The 21,985-nt window shown below is 38.8% G+C and overlaps 2 protein-coding genes across 2 annotated transcripts; both read left to right on the forward strand.

Moving 5' to 3' along the window:
- The first annotated feature begins 219 nt into the window (after positions 1-219).
- Positions 220-13,427, forward strand: fam193b (family with sequence similarity 193 member B). Its single transcript, XM_028009112.1, has 10 exons — positions 220-739; positions 3,707-3,985; positions 4,711-4,909; positions 6,867-7,076; positions 7,790-8,201; positions 8,291-8,474; positions 8,575-8,808; positions 9,604-10,660; positions 10,748-10,823; positions 11,739-13,427. Exons 1-10 carry the CDS (start codon positions 575-577, stop codon positions 11,833-11,835), a joined length of 2,913 nt encoding a protein of 970 aa, XP_027864913.1. The 5' UTR covers positions 220-574; the 3' UTR covers positions 11,836-13,427.
- A 29-nt stretch (positions 13,428-13,456) lies between these two features.
- On the forward strand, positions 13,457-21,876 carry ddx41 (DEAD (Asp-Glu-Ala-Asp) box polypeptide 41). Its single transcript, XM_028009591.1, has 17 exons — positions 13,457-13,693; positions 14,246-14,341; positions 14,695-14,845; positions 14,940-15,014; positions 15,123-15,183; positions 15,278-15,414; positions 15,504-15,576; positions 15,652-15,805; positions 16,471-16,607; positions 16,817-16,979; positions 18,102-18,233; positions 18,326-18,397; positions 18,475-18,571; positions 18,794-18,943; positions 19,053-19,124; positions 21,277-21,387; positions 21,490-21,876. The coding sequence occupies exons 1-17, from the start codon at positions 13,667-13,669 to the stop codon at positions 21,624-21,626; spliced, it is 1,845 nt and encodes a 614-aa protein (XP_027865392.1). The 5' UTR covers positions 13,457-13,666; the 3' UTR covers positions 21,627-21,876.
- Positions 21,877-21,985: the final 109 nt, after the last annotated feature.

Here is a 21,985-nt window from a genome sequence, read left to right on the forward strand (position 1 = left end):
CAAAAATCATACAACTTTACATAATTATCGACTATATAAATCTGTTTCCTACAACAACAACAATAATAATATAATAATAATAATAATAATAACCTAAAGCAACATGTTTATGGTTATTTTCCAGTTAAACAAAATCGTAGCTGACACATTCGTTCTTTAATTATATATATTACATTTGATTTAAAATTTATACATGCTTGTGAGAATTATGCTATTATAATAGATATTAACGATGTGTTCTAATAAAAGAAATTCTCGGAATTAGGGCTGTATTTTCAATTATACTCTAAAGAAGAAAAAAAAGATAATTTTGCCCTCCCTAAACATGGCGATCTCTGGCTTCACCGACTGAACGTTGCAGCAAATTCATTCACCGGTTGGAAGTGAAGCCTTCTTGCCAGTAGTATCTTTAACCTCTGAACCCCCGAGTGTGCCAGTCCTCCGCCATATTGACTGTTGTCTTGACTGGAGGAGATAGAGAACATTTTGAGGTCCGAGAAGAAACGAAAGTGTGCTCGTAGAAACATTGAAACTGGTGCAAACTTGGCCAAAGCGTCCCGCAAACACCACAGTAATGGCGAGGAAGAAAAGCAAGCAACAAGGGGTCGGCCAGAAGGAGCTTGTGCCTGGACAGCAGCCCGCACCGAAGAGCTCTGTCTCTCCCGGCGATGCAGCTGGCGGTGGCGGCGGAGGAGGAGATGCTGGGTTGGATAGGCTGGCCAGCACCAGGGCGAACCAGGTAGCTAAAGAAGCAACCCATCTGTAAAGACTGCTCGGCCTATGTTCCTTCTCCACTCTGCTAATCCAAACAGAACCGTACTGTTCTTTCTTTTAAAAATTTAATTAACGAAAACCGCTGAGGTAAAATCAAATGCATTCGCTCCGTACTTGAAAGCTATTTCACACTTGATGTACTTGTCGTGGATGTGGAGCTTGATCGCGTTGGATGTGCAGGTCAGCACATAAGCTGGATTGAGGGAGGAGAATCCAGGAGCTTTGCAGCCCCATCTCTTGTGTCGGACAGGTGACATTGTACCTCGGACAGGTCGTCCCGTTTCCAGCCTTTTAAAACTCTTCATCCGCCCAGCTAGCGTTAGCCTCAAGGCTAGTCAGTGTGCTGCAAACGTGCTTCATCCCTATGTGCAGGAGCGCTCTGCAAGCACAAGCTAACAGCTTAGCAGCCCACCGGGCTACAGGAGAGAATGGGTTAAAAATTATTATGCCAAATCTCATTAGGATTTTTCTTTCTTTTTTTCGTCGTGTCTTGTTTTTTTATGATCTGTTTGGGAGGTGGAAACTTTAACTGTAAACGCATCATTTTGTTATGTCTTAATGAGACCGTCATTTGCACTGAGCATGTAAAACGATGTCAAAACTACACGATATGACTCAAATTTAATATTGTTTCTTTTTTAATTAAATTATAAAATATAACTCCAGCTGATGCGAATTTTGCTGAGTCTGGGTCAGTTACGAACAAGTTTTAAAACTATAATATTTATTTATAATCAGTTTTCCCTTTTAACTACTATAATAAGATATAATAACAATAAAACGGAACATGTTTAACTTAATGTGACTCTTTTAAACAATAACATGTAGTTTTGTTTATTTTTTTCTTACAAATTTTTTTTTCTTACAAATTTTTTTCTTAAACATATATTGTGGCATGGATGTAACTTATGTCTAGCTATATATGATTTATAATCATGTGATTCAGTGTTATACATACGCAGAATTGGAGTTGACTTCTGTTGACATTTGTTAGTTTATTGATACCCCACGATTATGGTCATCAATGTCTGTACTTTTCTTTTTTTCACTGAGTCAGTGAGTGGAATCGGAGAAATCTAATGCTCCAAAAATGTAACCAATCTAAAATACTTCTTATGCCATGAAGCTCCACATAGACAGTTCAAAACAAACCGGACATTACATCTCCTTACTGACTATTCTGGTTTCTGTTGGTCAAATTCATGTTTAGTGCTGTAGTTTTAAAACCTTTTTGATAATCTAAACAGATTTTTGCAAAACCGTAACATTATTCTTAAACTTGATGAATCTGCAGAGTGTTTATAGAGGGTTTCTGAAAGATTTTAAAAAGTCAAAAAGATAATTTTAAAATTTTAGGCTCTGGAAAGTCCACATATGTCCAGTTAATTCCTAACTGTGTATTCTTTATTAAATGCTGTTTTTTGTTGGGTTAATTTGTTCAGTGATTAGTAGCTCTAGCAGAGGATTTAGTTATTACTTGTGAAATTGTGTTTCATCTCCCGTGACTAAACTATGACTCCCATGTTGCAGGGAAGCAATAAACTCAGCTGAAAAATAATGATTACATAATGCACAGCGTACTGTAGGTCCGGAAGGTAAGATACCCTAGCTGTAAACAATTTACGTTGACAGTGATGTACTAATTGTCCACTCACTTTGTACTCAGAATTTGTATTTTCCAAGTTCTGAGTCAGGAAAACAAGCAGAATGCTCCCTAAAGTCAATCTTTGGACCAGAAAAGCTGGAGCTGATGAAGAAACTCTGAGCTTAATATCTTATATACCTTCATGCACATAGAATGTAGTAACAGTTGCCCATATTAACCATTTATTAGCACTTCATTAATTCATGGCAACACTGTAAAATATCTATTTGCGAATATGTTCCTTTCGTGTTTGAATACAGGAAGTTGAAAGAAATAGGCTCGTTGTTGTTGGTGCCAAAAGAAAAGGCAAATCCCTCAGTTTTCCCTCTTGCAACCAGAACCCTCTAACTCAGGTGTGACTCCCTGCTCTGAAATCTGAGACTACTTGAACGCAGATATAACTCGTTGTAATCAACTAAGAAAAAAATCAATATTAACTGGTAAGTGTTATTTTTTTCACATAATTCTTAGATTTAAATCATAATGACATCAGAAAGGCTTCTAATGATGTTCCATTTATCCTTTTGAAACACGAAGAAACATTTTATTACTTTTCTAATAAAGCACTCAGTTGTGTTTCTGTTTTTTTTTTTAATCTTCCTTCCAATAATTTTAAATGAAAAAAAAGAATAACTTTGCTCCTTACTAGTATAACTCTTTGCATTATTTAAAATTGCTGGCCAGTGCAGATTATAAAGCCCTACACACTCCAGAACCCCTGAAGTCTGTCTTGTGATACTAAGCAATATGATTTCAAATTAACTTGTCAAGTGTGTGACACTATAGGGCCATTATTAAGCACAATGTTCATTTGCACTTAGTAATAAGCCAGTTATGGCACCTAAAATTGACATTTTGTAGCTGCCTTTAGATTGTGGTTCAAATCTTTTAGGTGTTTTAAAGCAAACTGAGTTTTGTGCAGACATTGCAAGAAATATCTATCTTATTATTGTTTATATCTGCCTTTAAAAGAGCAAAATGGTGATATCACAATATGAAGGAAAAAGAAAAATGGTGGCTGTCTGTTCATTGAGTACTATGGGTCTCAAAGAGAAGAATAAATAAGAGGGAAGTATTCAAGTGATAAAACAAAGAAAGACTCAGTAGTAGTTCTTAGGCCAAGTAAAAAGCAAGCAACTCTTCTGACGCTTAGAAGTTTTCTATTTATATTCACCCGGCTTCAAATTGGTTCAAGCTTATTATGGCGCCACATGAAATCAGGCTTCAATCCCACAGTTCATTCGATCTTAAACAGTCATCACATTCTTTCTCTCTGTATCTACCTAGCCCATGCACACCTGCTGCCTGCTGTGCCATCGAGAATTCAAGGACTGGGGAGCGGGTTCTGTCAACGGGCTTCCCGCCGGCCACGGGACGAAGCTGGCCGACGCGGTGCCTGCACTTTCCCAGGCCTTATTGCGGGAGGCGCCGGGTCGAAAACTGGCCGACGCGGTGCCCTCGCTGTCCCAGTCCCTGCTGGGAGAGGTCCCTCTGTGGATCTGTCAGAGCTGCTGCAAGAGTGTGGAGGAGGAGGAGAGAAGGAGCACGCAGGAGCAGCCCTCATCGGTACGTTAAACAAAAAAAATTTAGCGGTTTGGCTCAGGCGAAGTTTTACTCTACTCCTGCTTTCTTATATTTGGATAATGTGTTTGATTGATTTGATTACTAAGTTTTGATTACTAATGTGTTCTGGGAGAACCTGTTTTTGATTTGCTTCATATGGGGATGCAGGTTCTGAAACATCTAATTTGACTTTTTTTCCCCTAATTGTTGAATGCATTAAAACTAAGAACTCCCATCTTTCTTTGGTCCATAATTCATCATCCAACAGCATGCACTTAAATGTCCTTTTTTCAGCTAACTAATTGATGCGTAGTTGGGCATAATCGAGTATTTTCTTTTAGTTTTCCATTGAATGCAAAACAACATCTAACATGGAACCTGCAGCACATTTTTTCTATTTTATTTGTCCTGAGAAAAATAAAAGTGGAATTGCTCAAACTCATAATTAGCTGCTCAGACCTTAAATAAAAAAGATAGTGGTATGTCAGAAAAAGTCTAATGTGTGCACTTCCAGTTCAAATTGTAAATGTGTTAAACGTTAGAAAAAACAAGAAGCGGTCTTTTTACCGTTTGTTTTTCTCATTAAAATAGTTTAACGCATTTCTAAGCTGTTTGACCTTTATCTCACTCTCCTGTCGGGTTCTTTTACTGCCAAGATTTAAGTCAATAAAAGAAGGCCAGATGAGTAACTAATTGGTGTTTTGTTTTGTTTGTTTCTTTCAAACTAGGTACCATTGTCACACTCTTCCTCCTGTAAGTCCCAAAGCTGTGGGAACGGTTACCCGGAGCAAAGTACTGTAGATTGGGACCCGAGTTCCTTCCTGTCGGCCCACAAACTGTCAGGTCTCTGGAACTCGGCCCACTCCAACGGAGGCGAGAACTGCAACCACAACACTTCTTCGCACTCACAAGGTCTGTCATCACAAGGTAAGGAACAAAGGCATCAATGACACACACACACACACACGGTGATGGATGAAGGTTTCTCCAGGCTTAAGATCCAGATGTTGAGTTGGTGTTGTTGTTCAGAAGAAACTGAATGGAATTTTATTGGTTGGCATCTTTGCTCTGCTACACCTAAAGAAGGATAAAATAAAGTTTTGGCTCAGAATTATTGCAGGTAAAATGATAACTACAAAGTTACTGCATGTGTAGGCTGGTGTTTAGTCTGAGTTATTAATGAATGATGGTGTTAACATAAGAAAATAAAGAAGATGATGTAGTGACTCAACTATTGATCAGCCAATAAATGAAATAGACTTGATCTGGTGATTGGTGATCGCTAGGTCAAATTCTGAAAAATTAAATGCTGTTCTCTGGCATAGACAAATGGTATGTTGGATACTTTTTTATTTTCAGTTGAGGAAAACTCTTTGTGTTTAATTGCTGAATTAAACCTAGTTTGTCCTAAATTGGTATCGAACCTTAAAGAACGTCAATAATCTGTCGGGCAGTGAAGGTTTGATCAGAGTGTGACGCAGAAGCTGCTCTGTCTTAAACTTGTTCAACAACTGAAAACCATTTAAATGGACAAGATCATCATTTTTAACATTTTAATGGTTGGAAAGGAAAAGAACCAACAGTTTATTGCTCCTCAAAAATTTTCAAAAATAAAACATAATCCCAAAGAGTAAACTTCTTAAATGCACAGTATAAATGACTCAAAAACAAACTACATATCATCTCTTAATAGTCTTGCAGAACTGGTGACATCTACTATTGTGTTCTGACCTATCGACAATTCATAGTCATTATCTGAGTATCAAATAAGTACACAAATGCGTTTGCATTTGTGTCTAAACCAGCTCTTCAATTTTAGCCCCAAAATGAACCCATGTTTCTTCACTTGCAAAGTTGTTAGACATTTGAAGCTGTGCTCAAACAGCTGTTTTTTTGTCAGGGACCTGTCCTGGTTTTTGAATTTTATGAGTTTTGTTAAAAATAGGCAGCAAAAAGATGTTTCCACTTCGACAGTCTTAAAAAGCCACAAAACACTTTGACCAATAAAGAGTAGAGCAGGTAGTTTCCTAAAAAGTAAACATTAGTGTTGAATAGAACAAATTAGAAATATAATCAATGGAAGAAAAAAAAGACTAGAAATTAAAAAAAACAACATGAATGTAATTGTTGTTTTTTTATATTCCATACAATTAGATTTCATGTCAACTGCATGCTTTGCAGTTGATCCTTGTTTTCAAACAATGCAATCAAGTTTAGTTTATTATTCAGATTGGTTAAAAATAGTTCTACTTAAGACTTCATTGAGACTTCGTTGTAGAGTTTACCTTAAATACACCAGAGTTCCTGTAGCTCTGATCTGGAAAGAAAATTTGAATTGGTAATGTAAGATTGAGGCTTAAACTTGGAAAGTGAAAGTAGTCAAATGATGCTTGCATGCATCATGAAGTCGCATGTCATTCTTGAAAGGTTTAATTGTTTAGTGAATAAGAAGCAAAGGGTGCAGAGCACTGACACACCAATGGAACAACATAAATAAGAAAGGAACAAGACATGTCAACGTCTGAAGTGTCTTTCTACATCGGTTATAAGTAGGTTAACACTTTAAAATGTAATTCAAAGAGATTTACCAGCTGGACCGAAAAGTGTCAAAAAATACTTGTCAGCTTGTTTTTTAGTAGGAGCAATAAAAATTAGTTATAATTGGATAGTTAAACGTCCCCTCAAAGAAAAGAGACGATTTCACAAAACAAACTCTAATCCTGAAAGACTTCTACATGCTTCTGTCTGATATTGATGGTTCAATTACACCAAAAGGTCCGATGCTTATTCCTGTTTCTATGTGTTGATCAGTGTGAACTATGGAAATGAACAGCCATTAAGCCCTCTGTTATCTGAGATATTTTAGACATGTTTCTATTTACAGGGCTAACAGCCTGTCACGAAAAACGGGGGCTTCACGAAGCACCTGGAAAATCGGCAAAAACCTCAAGTCCTAAAGTCTGTCCCTACAGTCACCCGTCATCCCAGAATTCCAGTGGATCCTCTGCTGGGAACTCCCAGTCTACCTCAGCAGACCTCTGTAAGACCACACCCAAGCACTTCAAGACCATGTGTCGTCGACCAACGCCACCAGGTATTTCGTTTTGTTTAGTTTGGGTCAGTAGTCTTATTAAAAGTAGTAACGTACCGATGAAATATTTTGTTGCCAGTTTTCAATTTTTGACTTTATTCATGCACAGGGTAATAAAAAGGGCTTTAAAGAAAAATCTCTTGGTGTTTTCTAGAGCGAAAGCAATCAGATTGTACAGTTGCTTACTATGCTGATCAAATAAGATTGCTAACTGGAAGTAGCATGTAAAGTTTTTTTCTTTATCTTAAATAAACAACTGCTGATCAGGTACAACCTTTTGGTAAAATAAATTTTAAAAAACTGTATTTGTCTTAGGAACAAATATGATGGAAAGTTTAATTTTATCCAACTGAATATTTTACTTTATGCCACTAATTAAGTTACGGTATGTTTTTTTTCTTTGTATTAAAAAAAAGATTTACTTAGTCATTTTTATGTGACTAAAAAATTACTAAGTAAAATATTCTTAAGTATTTTTTATAAAAAAAAAAAAAACAGAGTTTAATTTACCACTATCTTAAGCAAATGTAATTCTATTACTATTTTGATTTCCCAAGTTACATAAGACATGCAAAAACATATCCATTGTAGCGACATAAAATGTCCCAGAGATGTAATTTATTTTGAAGGCCATACAGGAATTGCTCATTTCTAATTCCTGCTGTCAATCCTTGTATATACCCTAGAGCTAATTTTTAATGTGTGTTTTTGTCCAGGGGAAGCCTTTCATCCCAGTGACCACCATCAACATGCAGACTTGTCGGTACCGCCCAACAGTCCCACCGGTCTCTCTTCCCAGCATTCCTCCCTCCTGCCCCCAAAGCCAAACTCCGGACAGCACGGTCACGTCACCTCGTCCTGCGGCACTGGCGTGGCAGCCCAGACTTCTTTCTCCCCACTGGTACCAAACCTCCACAACACCACAGCCAAACTCAACTCCCCAAGTCCAGACAGCCCAACATCGGTTCATAAACCCAGTTCATGCAAAAACTCCCACATTCCTGCGGTAAATACACAACACGGCAAACTAGGAACGTCTCTAATGGGCTGTAACCACTCTTGTAACGGACACAACCCGGGAACTGTGGCCGCTTCAAATGTAGGGCATCTGACGGCTGGAGCCTGCAGGTTAGAACTGGTGTCTCTGTTTTTGTGGAATTAGAAAATTTATGTATTTATTGAAAGTAAAAAACAATTTATGTGGGGGTCTTTTGCAGGGATCAGGCATGTAAAGGGCACAAAGTGACAAATGGGACATTGTGCCACCCATTGTCTGAGCTGGAAGAAGGTGAGGATGAAGACAGCAGCTCTGAGAGGAGCTCCTGTGCCTCCTCTTCAACCAATCAAAAGGACGGGAAATACTGTGACTGCTGCTACTGCGAGTTCTTTGGACACAATGCGGTAGATTTGTTTTTTCTTCCTTTGAGATAGAAAGCAAGAAATGGAAAGCATTTGCTCTGCCAAACATGCATCATATTTAAACATGTTTAACATCTTACAGCCTCCAGCTGCACCAACCAGCAGAAACTACGCTGAGATCCGTGAGAAGCTTCGCTCACGTCTAACGCGACGTAAAGAGGAGCTGCCTCAGCGTCAGGATGCAGAGCTGACCGCAGTCAGTGCCATTGACAACAGGGACGTTGACGAGCTGCTGGACTTCATAAACAGCTCGGAGCCTAAACCAGTCAACAGTGCCAAGGCTGCCAAGAGGGCTCGACACAAACAAAAGAAAAAGGTGTGTTGACCTCTGAAAAAGTTGCTAAACAAATAATTTTACTTAACTGTGAATTTTAAACAAAACAAATACTGTAGATGATTTTTTTTAAAGCTTAAAACTCAAATCTTTGTCCGGCAATAAAAGGTCAAGTCTATTATGAGCATATTTGTAACTTCAGATTTAATTTTGTCATAAAAAATTGATAAACCGTGATTTGGGACAGTTCTGGCCTTAAGATTATAAAATTGAACTTCAAGGACATTTTAATGAGCTTCAACCATGCTTGACTTCTGGTACAGTGATCCTAGTACTGTTAATACTTAAGTTGACTCCGCCAAACATACTTCTTGTGATCTTTGCCAATAAAGATAAACATTGTGCTCAATATAGTTTTGCCTGCAAAATGTATTTGAGCTTGAAGGTGTCTGCTTGGGAGCAGATGATTCTTTTTGGACAGGTTGTTTCCAACCTATGTTGATGTTTAACTGGACGTGTGCACTGGTGAACCAGCATCTTCAAACCTGTGATAAAATGAAATCACATTGGCTCTTGTATTGTTCTTGAACATCATAATTAAAATAGTTTTAACCTGCAATAAATTCAAACTTGTGCATCTCAATTTTGTTTTCAAATTGTAATGTTGTTTAATGTTGCCACCGCAACATTAAACAATTCCAATAAATAATCAAAAAACCAGGATCAATATGACATTCATGTAGATTAGTGCATACAAACATCTCTAAGGAAGTTCTGAATTGTGTGTATGTGTTTGTACTTAAGTTTGCTCCTGAATTTGTTCCTCTTATGATGCAGGAAAAAGCTCAGCAGGTTAACACGGGTTCTGCTGGCAGTGAACCCCAGTCCGGTGCGCCTGAGGAGCCCGTAGATGAGCCCATCCCCGATGGCCCTGAAACCAGTCGGCTTCTTGACTGGCCTCAGCTGGAACTTGAGCGAGTCAACAGTTTTCTCACAAGTCGACTAGAAGAGATCAAGAACACCATCAAAGACTCGATTCGGGCCTCGTTCAGCATGTACGACCTCAATCTGGACGTCAATGACTTTCCCAAGAAGGCGGCTACATTGGAGGGAAACCACCTGCTGTCCCATCTCAACGGTTCCTCTGACTTGCAGCAGATAGACCTGGACCTTTCTCCTCTCTCGCTGGGAAGCTTTAAGAGCCACCTGGACCTGGTTAACGGATGGGAGGACACGAATATGTCCTCTTCTCCCAACGCTGCTGCCAACACCCCATCAGGTGTCAGTGCTGCTTCAAAGGACACCCAGCGGTTGCACACTACAAGCAGTCTCTCAAAGCTCGCTATAGTTCGCTCCCCAGAAAGATGTACTTCTGCTGGATCTGACAGTTTGCCACAGGTGCCAGCCCAAGCAACGGCAAAATCAAAGGAGGATGCTCCTGATCCCAAGAGCACTGGAAACGTCGGCGCAAAGTCGAAGAAGAATAAAAAGCAGCAGCTAAAACAGGAGCAGTTAGTATTGGAGCAAAACTCAATCAAACCAACCAAAGCTGCCTCTGGGAACGAAGCACAGAAAACCAATGAGTCTAAAGACACGGCATCTCACGGCTCAAAGGCTGGGAGCAAACAGCCTCAGCAGCCAGCGGACAACCAGAGGAACGGGCCTAAGAAAACGGAGGAGGGGAGGTCGTCCAAACATGTGTCAAATGGAGCAAACGGCCTTGTGGGTGCACCAAGGGGGAAAACTGACATGGAGACCCGAGGAGGTCGATCTGAGCAGGAATCAGAGAGTAAAGCTCCCACCTCCATTCCTCCAAATGGGCCTCCACTGCAACAACCCAAGGGGAAAAATAAGAAGAACAAGAATAAGGGAGAAAAGTCCAACAGTGCTATTGGTACGGGGGCAACAGCTTTGTATTTACCACATTATGCTGAATTTGAGTCTTCCCATCTAATGTTGCATCTTTATGTCACTTCTTCAGATGATGTATTTCTCCCTAAAGATGTGGATCCCACAGAAATGGATGAGATTGATCGGGAAGTTGAATACTTTAAAAGGTAATCACAATACAGCTGTGATTTAGTTGAAACCATATACGCACTAATCAGAATTTTGAGCTCAGATTCCGATCTTAGTTTTTTTATAAAGCTTTAAAAAAGCTGTTAAATGGAGCTGCCGATGCAAATTCTTGCCATTTGTCATTTTATTCTTTATGAAAAAAACAGCATGGTAAATGCACAGTATTGGAGATAGTTTTTCCTTCCTGACTGAATGTAGTGTGAAGTGCTGTGGAGTCCTCTGGACTAGCTAAATCACTAGACAAGTACAGGCCATTTACTATTCTATATTAGCAATTGGCAGATTTAGCATAAATAAATAAAAAAAATTGGGAAGGGGTTGTAAACCTTTAACTCTGAGATTTCTAAAAGGTTGTCTTATTTTCGAATCAATAGTGGTATGTTGAACAAAAGGTAAATGAATAAAACCCAACATGTCTGTTTTACTATGTTGAGCCTTCCTGTTATCTATTTAAAGAGTAGCTTTTCACACAGGGACATATAGTTTTTGGATTTTTTTTTCTCCCTTAATAATTAACTACTGCATTTAATGTTCTGAAACACTGAAGTGTTTCAGAACATTAAATGCAAAAACAGGAAATCATGATGGAGACAAACACTTTTTCACACCACTGTACATTTCTGTGATTTTCTAACTTAATTTTGAAGAACTCAGTGGTTCTGGTAAAAGTTACATTTGAGTCTTTTTCAGTCAGTAAGCAATTCCACATGGAAAAGTGCTGTTTGGGTGAACTGGTAGCTCTTAAGTTATCAGAAAAAGATCCAGGTTTTGATCCATCTAGTAACCCATAGAGGCTGTTCGAGTTGAACATCTGCTGATTTCTCTGTTCACATCTGTCAGTGTTAGCCTTATTTGCATCACTAATCCAGTTTTTTTATCTTTGCTTCTCATAGGTTCTGTCTTGACTCAGCAAAGCAAACTCGCCAGAAAGTAGCAGTGAACTGGTCCAACTTCAGCCTCAAAAAGGTTCCTTCCAATGCAGCTCAATAACTTGGATGAAATTCAGAGGGGGAGAAAAAAGTTCTTCACATCACAAACTCTCTCAACAGAGCCCGGTTTGGCCTGAGCCCTTCTCTCATTCCCAGTTTTCTTCTCCTGATAAAGCCAAGGGACCCTGGTTTCAAAATCTTGCTCTTCACTAAAAAGACTGAAAAGCGACTCGTGGCCGTTAAGCCACTTGGCGTTCTCAAGGCCAACTCTACCCTTTTGCTATGAATGCAGCGTGAACTGAATGAGTGATGCAGAACCGAAGAGAAGTCTGTTGATTCAACTGCATCCATGTGCTTACGTATGTAGTATGTAAACAATTACATGAAATAAATGGTTTTATCACAAATCTGCGAAAGTTTAACGTTGTTAAACTGATGAATTACAATGAAGTCAAATGGAATTGGTGCTTATCATCCATCACAACCTGCAGTCTAATCCAAATATGCTAATAATGTACAGAATGGAGCACAATATAATATTTTGAACTAATATTAAGAAAACACAGCTACCATCCTAAGTTACAGATATAACAGGATGTGCCGCTTTTAGTCTCAAAGAGACTGAAGTCAGTCCTGGCACTGAATTGGATACTTGTTCCTACACTTGATTACGATCAACAATCTACCTTTCACTTGACCTACCTGCTAGACTTTCTTGTTATGAAATTGAAAAAAGTAATACAGCATGTTTTTTTAAAACAATAGATATGAGAGCAACACTAATAATATTCATGTTGTCACTTATTAAATTGAGGTTTTTTTTTTACATTTGGCCAATGGGATGCATGATAAATGTGATTTCTATCAGCCCCCACCCCCGACCCCACCCCCCCTGCAGATGCATCCCTGTGCATGATGAAAAGGAACTAAACTCTTTGCTCCTATCTTGTATTGGAAAATTGTGTTGCTTCAGTGTCAGTCCCTCTTTGGTGTTAGTTATGAAGAACTACGAAATCCAATACACTCTGAGACTATGTGTTGAAGAAACCCCTTTGCCATGAAGTGCTTATTCTCTAAACTGCTATTTCATTCCCTGCTTGGCAGCGCACTGTGCAATGTTCACTCCAACATTGGAAACGCATTGTTTGTTGCAGTTAATTTAAATGCTTGTACATACTGAGTGAATATTTTTGGCCCCTTCGAGTCTTTTTCTTACCTTCCTGAGGGTTGTTTGTGTATATGTGTGAGCTCCATTTTTCATTCATTATGCTCTGACCTGTACTGTTAACTTGACGCCCTCCTCCCAAGTGTTTTCTTGGCAAAAATAATAGAAACAGACCTTTAGGACACAAGCCTTTGGCTTCACACCAGTATCAATGTTTTTGCCTGATGGCTTTCATGAAGATGGATGATTTTTTTTAATTATTATTTTAAATCTGTGCTGAAATTCTGTTTTTAATGTAACATCTCTGATGCTTTCCAGGTTATACTCAACTAGAAAAGATTACCTTAATGTTTCGAATGTAGATTTATACTATACCAATAACAGCCAAGTGTATGTTGGCTTGTTTCTTTTTTTAATTCACTTTTGATACTGTGAAAAAAAAATCTTTCGTTCGGAAAGATTAAAACAATACAGTTTTGACAAAATCAGGTGTGGTATTCTTTTTTTTTTAATTATTTTTTTTAAATTTTGTCTCATACTTGTATCCGTACCGCTGTCTCGCCTGTTTGGAAGATGTGGCTCGGGTTGATCTGACCCCCATGGCGTTCCGTACACTAGCAGCTTCTGTTGCGTAAACAGGAGGAGTTGATCAATTAAATTGTTGTATTATGATCTGTAGCTAACTTATACTATATACAGGGTAAAGTTACGTAAATATTAAATAAAAATGGAGACCGAAAATCGGGCTCTAAAGGTAAGTTAAGATCAAACTGCGGGAGCTAAACGGGTGAAGCTAGCTAAGGAAAGCTAATATGAAAATGCTAACAGTTTTTTCTATCAGTGAAGGTCTAGCATAATTTCACATAATATAGTACATTTAAATGTAAATAAAATCACGTAGAAAGTGTAAGAATACATTTTTGTAATATGGTGCAGGTATTAAAACTAAACTATATCAACACAGGCCTTACAAAGTGAGCTAGCCGTGCTATGTATGCAATTTAGGCTTTTCGAAGGCTATACGATGATCAGTGCTTCTATTTTAATGTAAATACGGTGGTGACATTTAAAACTGAGATGCGTGTCTATGTCAGAGAGCATTTATTGGAGACTTGAAGGTTGATGTCCGTGGTACCAGCTTTAATTACAAAAATGAGGGGCACTACGAACAACTGTCTATATACCACGCTAATATGAATTTAAATTTCTGAAATGAATCATTCAGACACAATGCACTTTTACAACTTTTTCTCAGAATTTTATTTTTGAATTATCATGGCATCTGTCGTTTGTTTTTTTTCCCCAGAGATCCCATGGAGGTGAAGAAAAGTCTGGCTCAGAAGGATCGGAGGATGATGATTATGTCCCATATGTTCCAGTCAAAATTAGGAAACAACAAATGGTGAGTTATCTTGCATTAGTAATGTTACGAAACAAAGAAGTGACAAATTTAATGTTTAGGTTCTTGTTCCACGTGACCAAATGAATTTACATGAACCTTTTTTCTTAATATTTATTAAATCATTTCCCCCCTTATATTAATCCCATTATGAAACCACACGCAAATAATTTTCATCTTTTTACTTTATTATTATTGTAATAATCTGAATCTTGGGGGAAAAAATTATTTTCGTCAAAGTCGAGTAAATGAATATTAAGGGTTTGTTAGGCCTTTAATATTTTGAGTTACTTAACTTTATGTTGTGCAGTTGTACTTTAAGTTAGTATGTAGTCAAGCTTTTTGAATGTTCACAGCTCCAGAAGATGCTACGCCTGCGTGGAAAGGCCGTAGATGAGGAGCAGAAGGATAGCGGAGAGGAGCAAAGGGATGAAGAGGAGGGTCTTGGTCCACGCTCCAATGTTAGTCTCCTCGACCAACATCAACACCTCAAGGAGAAAGCAGAAGGTTCAGAGCAGAGCTTCTCCATGTAACACTCGTCTCTATTTTCTGTCTTTACGTTAAGGGATCTGTAACAGTTTTTACTTGTCTGTGTATGCAGCCCGTAAGGAGTCTGCAAAAGAGAAACAGCTGAAGGAGGAAGAGAAGATTCTGGAAAGCGTGGCTGAGGGCAGAGGTACATGAACACAACCAAGACCCTCAGAAGTCAGAGTAATTCAGTGGTGAAATTGAGAAACGTGTAGATGACAGAACTAATTGCACAAACTTATATCTTTTCTTCTAGCTCTGATGTCTGTAAAGGAAATGGCCAAAGGTATCATATATGATGACCCAATTAAAACAAGGTGAAGCTTTACGTAATGAAGCTTTTTTTTGTGTTTGTTGGACTTTATGTTTTTTTGGTGGTGAGGGCTCATTTGACTGATTATTCATTCGTAGCTGGAAGGCACCACGATACATCCTAAATATGCCAAACACAAGACATGAGCGAGTCAGGAAGAAATTCCACATCCTGGTGGACGGAGAAGGCATCCCTGCTCCCATCAAAAGCTTCAGGGAGATGAAGTTTCCGCCAGGTGACACCACTTGACACCTCACACGTTAAAACTGCATTCTGTGGTTTTATGTCTCCCCTGTTAACATATTTCTGTCTTTACATTTGCAGCAATTCTAAAAGGTTTAAAAAAGAAGGGGATTGTCCATCCAACCCCAATTCAGATACAAGGAATCCCCACAGTGTAAGTGATGTGATGATCTCTGTTAGGATTTAATGCATGGAAAACTGTTTATGAACTGACAGTGCTTGTGTGTAGTCTATCAGGTCGAGACATGATTGGCATCGCCTTCACGGGATCAGGAAAGACTTTGGTCTTCACTCTACCAATCATCATGTTTTCCCTTGAGCAGGAGAAACGTTTGCCTTTTTTCAAGAGAGAGGGACCATATGGACTCATCATCTGTCCCTCAGTAAGTCATGCCAGACTCTTTCTTTTTTTTTTGAAGAAACGAGGGAAATATTTGACTCTTTACTTGACAAACACCGGTTGATTAAATGACTTCAAAAATGTTTTTTATTTGTACTTAATAAGCCAAATTTTGGCAAATTGCCTATTAAATAATAATTTCAGTGGAAATGTGCCCATTGTATTGTCGCAAACAAATGAAGTTGAATGGAAGTAAAATAACAATGGAAATGGACAACTTTTATAATTTTGGCCATTATAAATGTGAGTAGAAATTATTCAGCAATAACAGAAGATGAATGTGTTGAGTCTAAATAATTGTTAGGTTTGATTTCAGAGAGTTTATATTGTAAAAATATTGTCGTACTTTAACTGGTTGTATTTTTCTGGTATTTATGTGAAAGAACCGCATGCTTTCAAAAAAGAAAAGTTACTTTGAAAAGATAAATTGTAATCAACAGTTAAAACACCTGGGAAAAAAAGGATATCTGAATCAATTACGAAAAGCCTGAACAATCTATCTCTACTATTCTGATTTCTTCAGACCAAAATTTGCTGCACATCTTAGTCCCCTCATATTTTTTTCAGTTTTAAACCTCAATTACATAAGCAATGGAAAATCTTTTACTTGTCATACAATAAAACATCTGCAGCCTTCTCCCCCCTCAGCGAGAGTTGGCGAGGCAGACTCATGGCATCATAGAGTATTACTGCAAGCTGCTGGAAGAGGAAGGAGCTCCTCAGCTGCGCACAGCCCTCTGCATCGGAGGAATGTCTGTCAAGGAGCAGATGGAGGTGGTGAAACAGTAAGTAAGATTGATTGGCTTGTTCAGCGGTGAAAAATCTGTTCACTGTGCCATTTGGAAGTGTTCAGCTGCGTCATTCTGAGACAAACGCAGAATCTCAAGAAAGGGTTCCTATGAACCGTGTCACAAAGTGTAATGTCAAAAAGCAGAGTAGCTACCTGCATTTGAGGATTTATTTCATTTATTTTATTTTTTTGTATTGTTTTCAGTGGCGTCCACATGATGGTCGCCACCCCTGGAAGATTGATGGACCTGCTACAAAAGAAGATGGTCAGTCTTGACATTTGCCGCTACTTGGCTCTGGATGAAGCAGACAGGATGATTGACATGGGGTTCGAAGAAGACATCCGGACCATATTTTCCTATTTTAAGGTGAGGCACTTGTGGTGTAAATAAGCGATGCTGGGGAACGGACCATCAACATGTTGTTATCAGGCGTGTCCAGGTTTGGTCTCTGAGAACCACTTTCCTGCAACTTTCAAGTGCAACCATTCTCAAATACACCTGAATTAAATGAATGGCTCGTTGCCAGGCCTCCACTGGGACAAATGGCTGCTGAGGAGGGAATTTAGTCATTTGATTCAACTGTGTTGGACAAGGGATGTGTCTAAAAATTGCAGGACAGTAGTTTTCGAGGACTGGACTTGGGCTCCTAACTGATTAAAAGGAAAGGGGTTTTGTGGAAAAGAAAAGTTAAATGGATATTGTGGCCTAATGTAGTAGAATTTCGAGGAAAGAGATTCATTTAGTTCAAATTGAAATAAGACTGGAACATAACAAAACATGGAAAAAGTGAATTGCTGTAAATACTTTCTGGATGTGCCATAAACGCTTCCTGGTTTCGTAAGTTATTTATGAAATACTTGATATATTGACAGACTCTCAAAGCCTTTTTTGATGGTAACACTTGTCAGGATCATTAAACCAGTCACATTTTGGAGATTCCAGGACTCCAGCTGCATGGGAAAAAAAAATGACAGTTTTGGCTCGAGCTAAAAGATCCTTTTAGGACATTTTGAAGTGACCTGGGCAAGTGTAGTTTAAGTAAGCGAGTGGTCAAATCTGGAGTGTTTGTTTTACAATACACACATCACAGTGCAGTTGCTGCAGTTTTCATGTTCCTCTGTTCAGTGATCTGGGTGTCTTATTGTATATTTTAGTCACTGAATAGAAGTATTTTTTTTTTTTTATGTAGAAACATCTACGTGCTTTCTGGTGACATTTCTCTGGAATAAATTTGTTTTTCCTAAATTGTGTTTTCATTCTGGATTTTTCCAGAATTTTCTTTTTCTTTTTTTTTGCGTTTCATTGCTAAGTTATAATTTTTCTCCTAAAGCACAGAGGAAGTGAAGTTAATCATCTAGAATTGGCCATGTTGTGTGTTCCAGCTGCTGCACTCAATCTGTTGATGCAGACTATTTTCTCCATCTGTAAAAAAAACTGCCTTCCTGATTGCGTGTGTGTGTATGTGTGTGTTTTGTCCGTGTATTCTAGGGACAAAGGCAGACCCTACTTTTCAGTGCTACTATGCCAAAGAAGATCCAGAACTTTGCCAAGAGTGCTCTGGTCAAACCGGTCACTATTAACGTGGGCAGAGCCGGAGCTGCAAGCTTGGATGTAATCCAGGTACGTTTTTTCTGTGTCGCTGTAAAGCTTCTCAAATCTTCTCACAGATTTCATCTTAAAGATTTTCATGAGCTTATTTCTTTCCAATGCAGGAAGTGGAATATGTCAAAGAGGAGGCCAAGATGGTGTACCTGCTGGAGTGCCTCCAGAAAACCCCGCCTCCAGTAATAATCTCAATTTACTGTGCAAACATCCTGACAAAATGAGCGAATATATGTAAAGCCACTGTTTGTTTTGACAGGTGTTGATATTTGCTGAGAAAAAGGCCGATGTAGACGCCATCCATGAATATTTGTTGCTTAAGGGAGTGGAGGCGGTAGCCATACATGGAGGAAAAGGTATGCAGAATTATTTTGATGCTGCTATGCAAAGCTATTAGGTGACAAAAACTGTGAATGAAGGAGTGTTTAACCCTGCATGAGATTTTCTTCTAAAATCTGCTTGTGTTTCCTCATTAATACCAGCAGATGTCGCCCTTCTCGCAAATGTCACAAGGTTGTGTGAAGCAGTCACTAATCAGGTGTAAAAACTAAGGTTTTATTTGTTGATTCTTTTTGCAGATCAGGAAGAAAGAACTAAAGCCATAGAAGCGTTCAAAGAAGGGAAGAAAGACGTTTTAGTTGCCACAGACGTTGCATCTAAAGGTCTCGATTTTCCAGCTATTCAGCATGTAGTGAACTACGACATGCCTGAGGAGATAGAAAACTACGGTAAAGAGGATATATGTTGATAAATGAATCTAACTACACAAGATTGTCACATTATGCAGTTGGTTGTGGACTTCTCTAATGCCTCTCTATCAAATTTTTGTTGTTTTAGTCCACAGAATAGGCAGAACCGGACGATCAGGCAAGACCGGTATTGCCACAACGTTCATCAATAAGGGCTGTGGTGAGGAAACATTGCTTTTGTTATCCAAGTTATTTATTCTCAAAATTGTTGTTCCTTTACTTTTACTTTGCTGCAGATATTACTAATATCTGTTGTACCTCCATCCATCTTTACTGTAGAGAAGTAAAATGTAGCTGTTTCAAGTGTTTTGTAGCCTCTAATAGGTTTTCTTCCAGGATTGCTCTGCATTAAACTTCGCCACCTGCAGAATCACACTTTGTATTTGTGTCAGACACTTTAACAAAGAAGTTTCAAAACCTTTAATATTTTGAAAGCAAAATATAATTTTCACTCTGCTTGATAGATTTGCGTAATGTTATTTAGCAAATTATTTCTATTGGCTAAATGTCATAAAAATAAGGGCAAAAGTGTGTCAGAGATGTATTAATGTCTTTAATGTCAGACGTTTAAAGTGTTTGGCAGTGTTGCCTTTCAACTATCTGACTTGGGTCAAACCTGTTGAGTTTTCTTCCCTCTCTGGTGTAACTGAGTCTATTTTGTAGGTCGCCTCACTCACACATGCTTTTTGCCCACAACTTCTTCATAGGACTGAGATCAGGACTTTGTGGTGGCCACGTCAAAACATTGCCTTTGTTGACCTTAAGCCACTTTTCTCTGTTTGCTCAGTGTTGTTCATTTGGAAGATCAGTCTGCACCCAAGTTTTAACTTCCTGGATGATGTCTGTAGTTGTCGCTTTAATATTTCCACATAATGGTCTTTCTTCATAATGCCATCTATTTTATGAAATTCAGTTCTTTCTGCATCAAAGCGGCCCCACAACGTAATTCTTAGTGAGAATGATACAAGCAATACCCCTGTTTTTTCTTCTGGACGTCATTATGGCTAAACATTTCCACTTTACTGTCATCAGATCACAGGGCATGTCTCTAAAATGTCCGTGTCCATCTGCAAACTGCAGTCTGGCTTTTTTTGTTTCTTTTGAAGTAAAGTCTTCTTCCTCACTGAATGGCCTTTCAGTCCATGTCTGTACAGAACACATTTCACTGCGCAGAATGACACTGTCTTACCAGGTTCAGCTAGCATCTTCACAAGAGTTTTTGGCTTTAATTTTGGGGTCAATTTGCATATTTTGGACCAAACTTGAGCGGTGTGATGGTTGGACGTTCCCACCACGTCTGCACTTGCATGTTATACTTTGAACGGATGAACACAACACCTGGAAGCATCTGGAAATGATTCCCATGGATGAACCAGAAATGTCCAAATCCATTACATTGTCATTGGGGCTTTCTCTTGTTGCTTAAAGAAACAGTAATCTTTCTGTATGTTAACTTCTGATTTTAAAGACATCAGTAAATAAATCTGACGCATTCTTTTTTTTCACTATGGTGGCCTTTAGTAAATAGAAGTAGATCTGGTCATTCTGAGCTTAAACAAGCCTTATTTAACTTCAGAGTCAGACAGTAAGAAAAAACGTGTTCCTATACTTTTATTCGGCGTATGTAAACTTCAATGCTACAAGGTCACTGCAACTTGACAAAAAGTGACAAATTGTAAACAAGATACAGTGATGAGACCTAATGAAAGTGCTGCCGAATCATCCTGACCAAATCTTCATCTGTCTTAGGACGTTAGTCCTCCAGTGGCAACTGGATCCAGACATTAAAAACCACCCAACTCTGCTGCCCAAGCGACTATTTTCTGTACATTATCTGTGAGGAAATGCTTGATGAGGGTAAACAAAGTAAATCTGTTCACCACAAACCATTTTAGAAAATGAAGCTCCTAAAGTAAAGTCAAATGGCATTCACCAAATGCAAAATACCAGCTGGCTAGTTCCTGTAAGTTGGTTCTATTTTAATGTCAGATTTGTATGTTCATGCTTTAGTGGGACAAAATAGACACAAACTACTCAAACGCGGTCGACAGTAGTAATGAGTATTAGAGCAATAATGGTGGAGGAATAAGTATCTAAAGTAAAATGGAGTAAGGTTTACAACAAAATGCTTCTCAAATAAAGTACAAATGCTCCAAAGACTGTATTTAAGTATAGTAATGACCAACATGGAGGAGCTGATAAAAGTTAACTGCAGGGTGAAACCAGCTAGGCTTCAGGGGACAAGAACTTGTGACGTTAGCTGGCCTCTTCACGGCTGAACTCAGCAGCGTTCGTCTCGTCTCTCCTAACAGACGAGTCTGTGCTGATGGACCTGAAAGCTCTGCTGGTTGAAGCCAAACAGAAGGTTCCCCCGGTCCTCCAGGTGCTCCAGACGGGCGACGAGACCATGCTGGACATCGGAGGTGAGCTACTTTGTTGTGACATTTCTGAACTCATGTCGCCTCACGCCGCCGTGCGGCATTAGCGGTTTTATTCTAACACATCCTGCTGCTGTGTCCTCCCAGGGGAGAGGGGCTGCACGTTCTGCGGTGGTCTCGGCCATCGTATTACCGACTGTCCCAAGCTGGAGGCCATGCAGACCAAGCAGGTCACCAACATCGGTCGGAAAGACTACCTGGCTCATAGCTCGATGGACTTTTAAATACTATTTTTGTTTTGTTTTTTTACAAGAATGCAAGTTGTCCTGATGGAGGTGAAAATATTTCTGTGGAAACTTTACACTTACATGTAATGTCTCTGAATTGAGGAAGTTTATTTTATCATCCTCCTCTAGGTCTGCTAGACAAAAGTGATTGTTTTGCTTCTTTTCTTCTTAAGTTACTTGCTGTGAATATGTTTTTTTTAAATACTGCTAGTATCATCTGAACTGTAAATAAAACCTTTATATTTTATATGATCTTTTTGTATTATGTACAAAATTGAAGAAGTGTCGTGAGTTTTTCTACGAGGAAGTTGATGTGGTTGCAAAATAATTCAAAGGGAAGTTGGACTCAAGAAAAC

The sequence above is a fragment of the Xiphophorus couchianus genome, chromosome 23 (genome assembly GCF_001444195.1).
Source record: "Xiphophorus couchianus chromosome 23, X_couchianus-1.0, whole genome shotgun sequence".
NCBI lineage: Eukaryota > Metazoa > Chordata > Actinopteri > Cyprinodontiformes > Poeciliidae > Xiphophorus > Xiphophorus couchianus.